Genomic DNA, 14,000 nt, shown 5'->3' with positions numbered 1-14,000 from the left:
GTAAAAATCAGGAAAGCAAGAAAATAATTCCCTAGTAATCATCTTCCCTGTTTTCCACAATCAGTGTCTCTCAATGGTCCAAAAATATGTACTTTCAACTTCCATAAGTATTTTCAACTTTCAGAATCAAAAATATACCTGATTTCAACGTCTGGAAAATACTTATTTTCTACTTTCCTTCAGAATAGAAAATGAGTCTGATTTCAAAGTCCAGAAAATAAGTTTTCAATGTCAAGAAAATACGTATTTCCAACACCTGAAACATACGTATTTTCACCTTTCATTCAGAACCTAAAATTAACATAACTTCAACTTGAATTTTGTTACTGGGATAGTACATGCTTATGCTATACCAAGATGTGAATGGGTGACTAATCACATAATAAACCAACACAACAAGATATTGTGCTGTGGGGAAAGAACCATATTTAAAAATATTCCTAAAGAGTCAAGTTTACCCTCAAGGGCCTCTCTCTATGTGGTTGGTTTGACTCTCTGAAATAATACCTTCACAGCGTCTGCATCCCAAATGGGCCCTGGTAAAAAGTGGTGCAATATAGGGAACATGGTGCGATTTGGAGCACCCACCGCCTGTGTCCTCTCTGTGCCCTGAATGTCTATTGCACAATATAGGTACATTACATGTATGTGTATTATAGTTCATGCAACAGTACAAATGTTTAACTGTCATTTTTAAATACGGGATACAATCTCCAGGTTATCTGAATACATGTCCCAATGGCACATACAGTATGACATGTTTAAATCTGGGATACCTTCTCCAGGTCCTCCATGATCAGATCATGCTCCTTTATGTTGCTCCCCGACGACCTCTCGCCTGACGTCCGTCCGACAACTTCCTCCCGGCCCAGCCCCTTCCCGTTCACCAAAGCCAATCCTGACCCTGCCGAGCCGGGCCTGGTGGGCAGATGCAGGTTCTCAGGTAACACTGCATTGCCTTGGATACGACGCGAGTAGATCCCCTGGCGCTCCATGTAGGCGACGCACAGCTGGAACTTAAACGCGGCCTCGAACCCCCGGCGGAAGTTCTCATTGAAGAAGCCGTAGATGATGGGGTTGACGGAGGAGTTGAAGAAGGCCAGCCAGTGGGCCAACGGGTACACGTAGATGTTGATGACACGGTGCTGGTTCGCTGTCAGGCTGGCGTAGTCACTCAGCATCATCAACGTCCAGAGCGGCAGCCACGACAGGATGAAAAGCAACGCCACCATCAGCAGCATCTTGATCACCCTCTTCTTCTTCTTCGACACCATCTGACGGTGGTTGTCCAGGCCGGGCTTCGTCCCACCACTGCTGCCACTACTGATTCCCCGGCCTGAGGCGGGTACAGCCATCGTGAAGAGTGTGAATCCGATCCGGACGTACATGATGACAATGAGGGACAGTGGGGCTAGGTAGATGTTAGCAAATAGGACGGTGGTGTAGATCTTCCTCATTTCCTGATTGGGCCAGTTCTCACGGCACCAGTAGATTGGGCGTGTGTTGTTGTAGCCGTCCCCCAGTAGAATCAGGACACGCTGCTCCTTGGTCACCTTGGATAAGATTAGATTTTTAAAAACTAGATTAATTTAATTTAAATTGACTTTAATGTACTCAATGAGGCAATTTGGCCAGTAATTTTGCAGCATACAACACACTATAATACATACAAAGTGACAGTCACACAAAAAATAAATTGCTCTGATGCCTACTCAAGCACCTTAAAGACCATGTTGCAAGGTAAATTTGGTTGAAATGTGCCATTAAACTATAATACACACTCCTTGTAGATTGCAATACTCCCAAAGAAGGTAAAACAATTACCCACGGACTGCTAGAGAAAAAAATGTGCGTTCGTAAGCAACGCCCCTCAAGTGCATGACAGAGCCTGTAATTTTGCCTGTGACGTTACACCAGGTGAAGGCTCTGGATCTGACTGGGGCAACTCAGCTGGGAAACATGTCTGTAGAGGAAAGACAGTTTTACAAAGCTATTACTTCTTGGCCTGAAGTACTAGACTAAAACCAAAATGATCTACTTGATGGTACTTGTCTTTTTTATATGTGGAAATAATGTTTGGGGGGGTAAAAGCCCTGAACTTTGCATTATGTTGCAATTGGTAGCAGCTAGCTAGCTGGTATCTGGCTTATTCATCCTACTTTACTATCAACTGGAAAGCTGTATTAGGCAGCTTTAGATGTGAGGGGCAAATGCATATATTGGCTAGCTATCTATCTGATAAAAAGTTAATAATTCCATTAGCTAGCTAATTTAACTAGATTGAGACTGCTGGGGGAAAACTAGCTAACGTTAGCTAACTCCCACCATCAGTCTCTGCGTTCACCTTAGCTAGCTAATTGGACTGTAGCTTGGTTTCTAGAAAAAAAACTATATATTTGCTAGCTACATTTTAATTACTAGTTGCTGACTATTGAACACTTTTTTATCAAACTTCGTTCCCTGTTTATTGATGCATTGATGATTGAAGAAGTTGGCAATAAAACTGCCCCTTCGATTTCACTGCCAATAGGCTGTGTTGTTTTGGTGTCCTTTGGCTGAATAGGCTTGTGCACATTCAAATTAATTAGCTAAGTTACTGACTGACTAGGCTAATTCTTATTCATGTTATGTTGTTGTATTTCAGTTGGAGAGGGAGTTGATCACTAGAAAGCAGTATGCTAGCAGACCAGGGCCCGTATTCACAAAGCATCTCAGAGGAAAAGTACTGATTTAGGATTAGTTTGACTTTTTAAATCACAATCAATATGATTACATTGACAAGGGTGATCTGGTCTTAGATCACTATTCCTACTCTGAGACACTTTGTGAATACAGCCCCGGGAAGAAACCATTTGCTCAATACCTTGCACAGCAGTCATTTCACCACATAACCCTATAGGTATTACAGTTAATGCTTATGAACTGAATATTGCATGTGAATCTACATATATTAATGACACTAACAAAAGGGCTGAAATGTTCAGCAACATGTGCAGTGAATGCTAACTTGGCTTTGTTGCTGAAAGGTACATACTGCATTTATTGTAATCTACCTATCAGGCCACTCACATGCTGTGAGATGGGCTGGGTGGTGACACATCTTAAATATTGGGCCCTTCAGTGTAGTGATGGGAAGTTCGGCTCTTTTTACTGACTCTGATCTTTACGACTCATTCAATCAGAAGAGCAAGTATTTTGACTAATTTTATTCATTTGAGTTAGTAATGCACAGAGCAAGCACGGCCCCTACTCGCAAACGATGAACTGAAAACTCGACATAGTCATGATCAGCCTCTAGTTCACCATAATGGGCTTATTGGACCTGCCATTTGTGACAGATTTGTAGAAAGCAGTGTGCTTTAAACAATGTACATTTGTTGATTGCTAGGCATACAAATAAGATTATTTCTTGGTACATTTGAAACAAGGTCTAGTTGTGGCCGCAACTGGACTAGATTGTGAACGACTCTTGTTGAATTGCTTGACTGTTCTGAGGGTGATAAGCACAATATCGTTTGCGAACTGCAGCCCCGCAAACAATTTGTTCTGGAGTTTGAGTTTGTTCTACAAAGCTGTGTCCCGCATAACATTCAATAATCCAGTAGATTGGGCGTGTGTTGTTGTAGCCGTCCCCCAGTAGGATCAGGATACGCTGCTCCTTGGTCACCTTGTATAAGATTAGATTTTTTTAAACTAGATGTTTTACATTTTTATTTAAATTGACTTTAATGTCCTCAATAAGGCAATTTGGCCAGTCATTTTGCAGCATACAAAACACTGTAATACATACAAAGTGACAGACAGTCACACAATAAATAAATTGCTCTGATGCCTACTCAAGCACCTTAAAGACCATGTTGCAAGTTACATTTGGTTTAAATTTGCCAATAAAATATAATAGATGGCAATACTCTCAAAAAAGGTAAAACAACGGGCTGCTACGGGCTGCTAGAGAAAAAAATATGCGCTAGTAAGCAACGCCCCTCAAGTGCATGACAGAGCCTGTCATTTTTCCTGTGACGTTACACCAGGTGAAGGCTCTGGATCTGACTGGGGCAACTCAAAACTCAACTGGGAAACATTTCTGTAGAGGACAGACAGCTTTAGGTGGGGGGGGGGGGGGGGACTTTAAGCAATTTTAGAATAAGGCTGCAGTGTAACAAAATATGGAAAAAGTCAAGGGCTCAGAATACTTTCCGATTGAAGTGGATTTGAAGTGGATTGAACTGATTGAAGTGGATTTAACAAGTGACATCAGTAAGGGATCATAGCTTTCAGCTGGTCAGTCTGTCATGGAAAGAGCAGGTATTTTTATGTTTGTATATTCAGGGTATATATTGGGATGCAAACTCTATATCTGACATTGTACAGGTGTCTTTTTTTAAGGCCATAACCATGTGTGTGAGGTGTATGCTTTCATTTCAAAGTAGATTTGTTTAAGACTACCAATAAACACTGTGTGACCCTGATTTAGCCCACTGCAGCAAAAGGTTAATTGCACCAATTACACAAACTAACAACTAAAATTAACCAGTCACTCAGAAAAACTAAACATAACTCTCAAGTCAGTAAAAAGAGTTGTTAAAAAAAAAAATGAATCAAACTGCACATCTCAACTTCAGTGGTACCGGAAGCACCTGGGAGTACGACAACAGTCTCTGTCACAGCCATTCTGTCAAAATGTATTGTATGTAACCTCTCAAATTCATGCGAACTGATATGGACGCAAGCACTAACATATTTTCACAGTGCGGACCAATCAAATTGGGTCTTGTTTGGGGTCAGAGCTCATTAGAATAATAGCCAGTGTGTAGAATAATACCAATAGATGCAATGGATGATATTGCATATTTCTACCTTTGTGTACCTATTTAGGATACAACACCATGAAGAGAATGACATTAATATCCATAATTATGCATTTCAATGTAGTACAGATCAGGGACCCATAATGTAATTCCGTTAACGTAATTCTGTTACCGGGTGTAAATCCACTTCAATTACTGTAATTCAATAACTAAAAATGATTTTTTTTCTAACTCAAGGTGTCATGTCATAGCTGACACTCCATTCTTCCTGCTGACGTATTTGCATCTTAATTCAGAGCAGAGTTTTTGGAGAAAGTGGACACAAAAAACAGCATGAGCCTATGTCTGTTTATTGTGAAGACAATTTGCCAGGGCACAAGCACCTGAAGGCACTCAAGACTCCTTTCTATGCGCACTAAAATAACAATCTGAATTTTCCTGTGGAAGCCTAACACAGCAAGATCGTATTTTATAACTTAGCTAGTCATGTTGGCAATTGAACAAGCATTCAAATCATGCCCACAGATTGCGATTTATAATGTGTGATGGGGTGGATGCAGGGTTGTGTTCCAAATGAAACATCTACCAGTGTGCTTGCTCTTGTTTCTCAACGGCACCCCCAGAAGAGCTCAAAAAATGACCTTATAGTTGAAGACTCTTCTTTGAGTCATAAAAGTGCATTGATTTCAATGCTAAGGAACTGTGCACATTTTGGAGAGATGTGTGGCCACTTGGAGACACCAGTTAGTCATCAAGCTTTTATTATTAGAATCAGCTGTGTAGTACTAGGGCAAAAATACGAGTTGTGGCCACACATCTCTCCAAAATGTGCACAGCTCCATCCTGTGAAATGCCTTCTGCTGGTTCCAGTGAAACCAGCAGGACAGGGTTCTTTGGTGTGTTTACTTGAGCTATAATATCAAAAAGACAGTGAATGTTATCAGAAGAGTACCTATCTCTAATAAATCCAGTTTGGTCCACTTTTATTATTTTGGGAAGATTAGTCTTTTGGCGAGCAATTTGGTAATTATTTTGTAGTCGAAATCCAACAAGCTTATGGGCCAGAAGGATGAGCAGGATAGAGGGTCCTTGTCTTTTTTGAGCACATAGAGTCTGGGAGTGCTCCGCTTTTTCAAAAAAATCATTCAGCATTGACATGAAAATAGGGCTAAGCTGGGGCAAAAAAGCTTTGTAGAACTCTGGAAAACAATTGCCTCTAGGACCTCCTCAAGAGGGAAGGGGGAATTGAGATCTTTTTGGTCGGTCTCTGATAGTTTTGGTAGCGAGATTCCCTCTAAGAAGGAATGGAGTTCTGCATACGTATGTTTTCTCTCAGAAGTATATAATTTGCAGTAAACATCATGAAAAGTTTCATTTATCATATGTGACCTCATCATCTGCTGTTCGGACAGCCATGACTGATCTTTTTTTAATTGGTATGCAATAAATCTGCTAGGCCTATTGCTAGGCTTATTGTTATACTCATGGTATTTCTGTTAAGTAAAGAAAACTTGTTTTTTTATCTCCCAAGTAGTTTTGCTTTTTTAAGCTGACTCCAGGAGGTGCTGTCTGGGGAGTGTTTATCTACTTTTTCATAGCATTCCAGCTCCCTCTCAAGATCTAACCTGTGTGCTTCCATTGCTTTTTTTTAGAGAAAGCAGATGCAATTATTTTACCAGGCAAGTCAGTTTAAGAACAAATTCTTATTTACAATGATGGCGTACCGGGGAACAGTGGGTTAGCTGTCTCGTTCAGGGATAGAACGACAGGGTACAGGAGTCAATCCAGCAACCTTTCGGTTACTGGCCCAACGCTCTAACCACTAGGCTACCTGCCGCCACACTAAGAGGTCAGTTAGTTGACCTCTTAGTGTGGCTTTGGCAGCATCCCATATTGTGGCCGGAGAAACAGGAGTCTTTGTTGTCTTGTGTGGAGTTGTCTATCCATGGAGTAACCAATGTATGGAATGATTTGTTTGATAACATGGAGGTGTTGAATTTCCAGCTCAGTACGTTTTTATAGAGATCAAAGCGGAGGCGGACAAAGGCGTGATCTGAAAGTGCTATGGGTCCGATTGTACAAGTGGCAGAATTTATGACAATCTTTGGGATAAAAATGTAATCTATCCGAGAGTAGGTGTTATGGACATTGGAGTAGTATGTATAGATGAGCTATTTGTCTCTCCAGATATCTATCAGTCCCATGTCTTTAGTAAGAGAGTTCAACATCTTTGCCGATCTAGGGTGTGTGGTGGGGACTTGAGATGATTTGTCCTGAGTTGAGGGTACAATTAAAATCTCCAGCCAGCACTCCAAAGGAAACACAATGCTTGTTGAACAGGGTTATCTTTTTCGACATGAAAGCAGGAGTATGTTTTAGATGCATATACACTGCTCAAAAAAATAAAGGGAACACTAAAATAACACATCCTAGATCTGAATGAATTAAATATTATTTTTAAATACTTTTTTCTTTACATAGTTGAATGTGCTGACAACAAAATCACACAAAAATTATCAATGGAAATCAAATTTATCAACCCATGGAAGTCTGGATTTGGAGTCACACTCAAAATTAAAGTGGAAACCACACGACAGGCTGATCCAACTTTGATGTAATGTCCTTAAAACAAGTCAAAATGAGGCTCAGTAGTGTGTGTGGCCTCCCTGCAATACCTGGGCATGCTCCTGATGAGGTGGCGGATGATCTCCTGAGGGATGGTCTCCTGAGGGATCTCCTGAGGGATCTCCTGAGGGATCTCCTCCCAGACCTGGACCTGGAGCGAGACATGATGTCCCAGATGTGCTCAATTGGTTTCAGGTCTGGGGAACGGGCGGGCCAGTCCATAGCATCAATGCCTTCCTCTTGCAGGAACTGCTGACACACTCCAGCCACATGAGGTCTAGCATTGTCTTGCATTAGGAGGAAGAGAGGGCCAACCGCACCAGCATATGGTCTCACAAGGGGTCTGAGGATCTCATCTCGGTACCTAATGGCAGTCAGGCTACCTCTGGCGAGCACAAGGAGGGCTGTGCGGCCACCCAAAGAAATGCCACCCCACACCATGACTGACCCACTGCCAAACCGGTCATGCTGGAGGATGTTGCAGGCAGCAGAACGTTCTCCATGGCGTCTCCAGACTCTGTCATGTGCTCAGTGTGAACCTGCTTTCATCTATGAAGAGCACAGGGCGCCAGTGGCGAATTTGCCAATCTTGGTGTTCTCTGGCAAATGCCAAACGTCCTGCACGGTGTTGGGCTGTAATCACAACCCCCACCTGTGGATGTCGGGCCCTCATACCACCCTCATGGAATCTGTTTCTGACCGTTTGAGCAGACACATGCACATTTGTGGCCTGCTGGAGGTCATTTTGCAGGGCTCTGGCAGTGCTCCTCCTGCTCCTCCTTGCACAAAGGCGGAGGTAGCGGTCCTGCTGCTGTGTTGTTGCCCTCCTACGGCCTCCTCCACGTCTCCTGATGTACTGGCCTGTCTCCTGGTAGCGCCTCCATGCTCTGGACACTACGCTGACAGACACAGCAAATCTTCTTGCCACAGCTCGCATTGATGTGCCATCCTGGATGAGCTGCACTACCTGAGCCACTCTCATGCTACCACTAGAGTGAAAGCACCACCAGCATCCAAAAGTGACCAAAACATCAGCCAGCAAGCATAGGAACTGAGAAGTGGTCTGTGGTAACCACCTGCAGAACCATTCCTTTATTGGGGGTGTCTTGCTAATTGCCTATAATTTCCACCTGTTGTCTATTCCATTTGCACAACAGCATGTGACATTTATTGTCAATCAGTGTTGCTTCCTAAGTGGACAGTTTGATTTCACAGAAGTGTGATTGACTTGGAGTTACATTGTGTTGTTTAAGTGTTCCCTTTATTTTTTGAGCAGTGTATATTTATGATAGTAATTATTTGCCCATACAGTAACCCAGTTATCAGAAATAATAGCCCCTCTGGATCACATATGTTTTTGTCAATTATGAATCGAACATGCTTATGGATAGGTATGGCTGTGCCTCTACTGTTAGATTTGAAAGATAAGAAATACACCTGTCCCACCCAAGCTCTGCGGAGTTTAGCATGTTCTGCATCATCATTTTGTATTCACCAAGATGGCATAGCAGTCAGACATCCTTTGTCCTCGTCTTGTCGTGTCCCATATATATATATATTTACAACATTCTTCGCATACCCTTTTTATATATATATTTTTTTCTTTTCCATGAACTCAACTTCAAAACACTCTCCTGCAACCCGCCTCACCAATTTATATATTTTTTTAAAAAGTATTATTTACCTCAAATCTGTAATCCTCTATAGAAGCAAACAAGAAGCTAGCCAGAACCTAACCAGATGCTAGCCTGAAGCTAACCAGAAGCTAATCAGAAGCTAGTCAGAAGCTAGCCAGAAGCTAGTTAACGTCTTTACTGGCTAATCGTTAGTATTCAGCTAACCACAGTTTGTGGTCATCAGCTATCCTTTAGCTCGAAAATCTATCACCAGTTTTGTACGGCGCCGCTCGGACCGGAACATGCCGGACCTATTTTTCTCTCTATGTCCCCGGATTTCAACCGCAAGCTCTGGACATGTATACCTGGATCTCGCAGCTAGCTAGCTAGCTGCTATCCGTGTGACTGTCGGCTTACGTTGACCCCGGAGCAAACATCAATTATTCCGGAGCTAGCCAGCTGAAGAGTTCCATCAGCCACTCCTTGGCTACAATCACCTATCCGGACCCTTTTTACTGCCAACGCGGAGCCCCACCGGGCCTTCACAACTGGACTACCGACGTTATCTGCCCGAGGGAGTTATCCAGCTGGCTCCTCCGTCGCGATGTTACCTGAACGCCCATCTGCGGCCCGCTAATCGTTAGCTGTCTTATCGGCTGCTATCTGAATAGATCTATCGGACAATTTTTTTCTTTTTTCATGGGCCTCGATAACTATATCTATTTTTTTTTTGCCAATTGGATTGATCCCCTCTACCACACAGAACCCCACTAATCCTACCGATGGAAATGCACGAGGTGGCTAAAAACAGACCTCCATCCTATGCTAGCCTCTTGCGACGAGCAAACCCGTATCCGGGAGCGTAATCATAGCCTCAAATGCATTAGCATAACGCAACTTTTCCTATTCATGAAAATCGCAAATTAAATGAAATAAATATATTCAAACACAAGCTTAGCCTTTTGTTAACAACACTGTCATCTCAGATTTTCAAAATATGCGTTACAGCCAACGCTAGATAAGCAGTTGTGTAAGTTTATCATGGCATAATGATAGGCTCTGCTGGCAGCAGGCAACATTTTCACGAAAATAAGAAAAGCAACCAAATTAAATAATTTACCTTTGAAGAACTTCAGATGCTTTCACTCAGGAGACTCCCAGTTAGATAGCAAATGTTCCTTTTTTCCAAAAATAATATTTTTGTAGGCGAAAAAGCTCCCATTTCTTCATCATGCTTGGCTGAGAAATCGACCGAAAAATGCTACAACTATAACGTCAAACTTTTTTCAAAATTTGCTCCATAATATCGACAGAAACACGGCAAATGTTGTTTAGGATCCATCCTCAAGGTGTTTTTAACATATATATTTTATCATATATTCGTTGAGGCAATTGGTTACTCATAAGAAGCGATTGGAAAAATGTCTACCTCAGTATTTTACGCAAGATTTTCTCCGGGAGACACCATGTGATCACTCGCCAAATATGGTCCCTTACAGCTATTCTCCAATGGAAATGCCTAAAAAGACGTTACAATGCTGTAGACACCTTGGGGAATGCGTGGAAAACGTAAGCTCATTCGTAGCTCATTCACAGCCATAAAAGGAGTCATTGGCATGAGGCGGTTTCAAAAAATGCGGCACTTCCTGATTGGATTTTTATCTGGGTTCTCGCCTGTAACATCAGTTCTGTGGCACTCACAGACAATATCGTTGCAGTTTTGGAAACGTCAGAGTGTTTTCTTTCCAAAGCTGTCAATTATATGCATAGTCGAGCATCTTTTTGTGACAAAATATCTTGTTTAAAACGGGAACGTTTTTCATCCAAAAATGTTAATAGCGCCCCCTAATGCATAACTGGCTAGCTTGCTACCGATGGCCCGGCTAGCTGTCTGAATCGCGTTACCCCAACCAACCTCACTACTCACTGGACCCTTATGATCACTTGACTAAGCATGCCTCTCCTTAATTCCAGTCCATTGCTGTTCTGGTTAGTGTTTATTGGCTTATTTCACTGTAGAGCCTCTAGTCCTGCTCACTATACCTTATCCAACCTATTAGTTCCACCACCCACACATGCGATGACATCTCCTGGTTTCAATGATATTTCTAGAGACAATATTTCTCTCATCATCACTCAATACCTAGGTTTACCTCCACTGTATTCACATCCTAACATACCTTTGTCTGTACAATATACCTTGAAGCTATTTCATCGCCCCCAGAAACCTCCTTTTACTCTCTGTTCCAGACGTTCCAGACGACCAGTTCTCATTGTTTTTAGTGGTACCCTTATCCTACTCCTCCTCTCTTCCTCTGGTGATGTAGATGTGAATCCATGCCCTGCAGTGCCTAGCTCCACTCCTATTCCCCAGGCAATCTCTTTTGAGGACTTCTGTAATCCTAATAGCCTTGGTTTCATGCATGTTAACATTAGAAGCCTCCTCCCTAAGTTTGTTTCATTCACTGCTTTAGCACACTCTGCCAACCCGGATGTTCTAGCTGTGTCTGAATCCTGGCTTAGGAAGACCCCCAAAAATTGAAATTGAAATTTTCATCCCGAACTACAACATTTTCAGACAAGATAGAACTGCCAACAGGGGGCGGTGTTGCAATCTACTGCAAAGATAGCCTGCAGAGTTCTGTCCTTACTATCCAGGTCTGTACCCAAACAATTTGAACTTCTACTTTGAAAAATCCACCTCTCTAAAAACAAGTCTCTCACTGTTGCCGCCTGCTATAGACCACCCTCTGCCCCCAGCTGTGCTCTGGACACCATATGTGAACTGATTGCCCCCCATCTATCTTCAGAGCTCGTGCTGGTAGGCAAACTAAACTGGAACATGCTTAACACCAAAGCCATCCTACAATCTAAGCTTGATGCCCTCAATCTCACGCAAATGATCAATGAACCTACCAGGTACCTCCCCAAAGCTGTAAACACGGGCACCCTCCAACTTGCCCTCTAAATACACCTCTGCTGTCTTCAACCAAGATCTCAGCGATCACTGCCTCATTGCCTGCATCCGTAATGGGTCAGGAGTCAAACAACCTCCACTCCTCACAGTCAAATGCTCCCTGAAACACTTCAGCGAGCAGGCCTTTCTAATCGACCTGGCCGGGGTATCCTGGAAGGATATTGATCTCATCCCGTCAGTAGAGGATGACTGGTTATTTTTTTTTAAATGCCTTCCTAACCATCTTAAATAAGTATGCCCCATTCAAGAAATGTAGAACCAGGAACAGATATAGACCTGGCTGCCCTTAACCAACACAAAAACATCCTAACCTAACATCCTAAAAACATCCTATGGCGTTCTGCCATAGCCATTGCTATAGCCATTGCTCCATGTCATCTACAAGACCCTGCTAGTTAAAGTCCCCCCTTATCTCAGCTCGCTGGTCACCATAGCATCACCCACCTGTAGCACGCACTCCAGCAGGTATATCTCTCTGGTCACCCCCAAAACCAATTCTTTATTTGGCTGCCTCTCCTTCCAGTTCTCTGCTGCCAATGACTGGAACGAACTACAAAAATCTCTGAAACTGGAAACAGTTATCTCCCTCACTAGCTTTAAGCACCAGCTGTCAGAGAAGCTCACAGATTACTGCACCTGTGTCGGAGCTCCACGTAGAATTACTTTCACCTCATGTCTTGGTTTTTGACATGCAATGTCAACTTTGGGACCTGATATAGACAGGTGTGTGCCTTTCCAAATCATGTCTAATAAATTGAATTTACCACAGGTGGACTCCAATCAAGTTATAGAAACATCTCAAGGATGATCAATGGAAACAGGATTTGTGCTTTTTGTGACTCCTCTCTTTGGCTGGAAAATGGCTGGGTTTTTCTGTGACTTGGTGGTGACCTAACATAATCGTTTGTGGAGCTTTCGCTGTAAAGCATTTTTGAAATCAGACACTGTGGCTGGATTAACGAGAATTGTATCTTTAAAATGGTGCCTAAAACTTGTATGTTTGAGAAATTTGATTTATGAGATTTCTGTTGATTTGTATTTGGCGCCCTGAAATTTCATTGGCTGTTGGCGAGGGGTTCTGCTAGAAGAACAGCGGAACCCCGTTCCCAGACAGGTTAAGCTCGAGACCCTGGGTCTCGACCCCGCCCTGTGAAACTGGATCCTGAACTTCCTGACGGACCACCGTCAGGAAGGGAGGGAAGGTAACAACATCTCCATCCCCCTGATGCTTAACACTGGGGCCCCACAAGGGTCCATTCTCAGCCCTCTCCTGTACTCCCTGTTCACCCATGACTGCGTGGCTATGCACGCCTCCAACTCAATCATCAAGTTTGCAGATGACACTACAGTGGTAGGCTTGATTACCAACAACGACGAGACGGCCTACAGGGAGGAGGTGAGGGCCCTCGGAGTGTGTTGTCAGGAAAATAACCTCACACTCAATGTCAACTAAACAAAAGGAGATGATCGTGGAGACATCTGTATGGAAATTTGTCAATTTTTACACATCACGGACAAACTGAAATGGTCCACCCACACAGACAGCATGGTGAAGAAGGTGCAGCAGCACGTCTTCAACCTCAGGAGGCTGCAGAAATTTGGCTTGTCACCAAGATAACTCAAACTTTTACAGATGCACAATCGAGAGCATCCTGTTGGGCTGTATCACCACCTGGTACGGCAACTGCTCTGCCCACAACCGTAAGGCTCTCCAGAGGGTTGTGAGGTCTGCACAACGCATCACCGGGGGCAAACTACCTGCCCTACAGGACACCTACACCACCCGATGTCACAGGAAGGCCAAAAAGATCAAAGACAACAACCACCCGAGCCACAGCCTGTTCACCCCGCTATCATGCAGAAGGCGAGGTCAGTACAGAAATTGTTAGGTTAGATTACTTGTTAGATATTACTGCATGGTCGGAACTATAAGCACAAGCATTTCACTATGCTCGCATTAACATCTGCTAACCA

General features: G+C 43.1%; 1 protein-coding gene across 2 annotated transcripts in view; it reads right to left on the bottom strand.

The window, feature by feature from the left end:
• Positions 1-283: 283 nt before the first annotated feature.
• Positions 284-14,000, bottom strand: part of LOC110509308 (neuropeptide FF receptor 2-like) — a 31,409-nt gene continuing 17,692 nt past the window's right edge. Inside the window, exons 1-2 of one of the 2 annotated variants that reach the window (XM_090226278.1) lie at positions 10,170-10,523; positions 284-1,553 (exon numbers count right to left, since the gene is read on the bottom strand). In XM_090226278.1, the coding sequence (XP_090082404.1) occupies positions 762-1,457 (696 nt within the window). In that variant the 5' untranslated portion in view covers positions 1,458-1,553; positions 10,170-10,523 and the 3' untranslated portion in view covers positions 284-761. Of the gene's footprint in view, positions 1,554-10,169; positions 10,524-14,000 lie in introns of those variants that run through there. The other variant, XM_021590235.3, reaches the window with a different exon arrangement.

This window comes from Oncorhynchus mykiss, chromosome 29 (genome assembly GCF_057628025.1).
Source record: "Oncorhynchus mykiss isolate SJ-2025 chromosome 29, ASM5762802v1, whole genome shotgun sequence".
Classification (NCBI taxonomy): domain Eukaryota; kingdom Metazoa; phylum Chordata; class Actinopteri; order Salmoniformes; family Salmonidae; genus Oncorhynchus; species Oncorhynchus mykiss.
The sequence above is the reverse complement of the archived record's forward strand: the minus strand, read 5'-3'. Positions and strand labels throughout refer to the sequence as shown.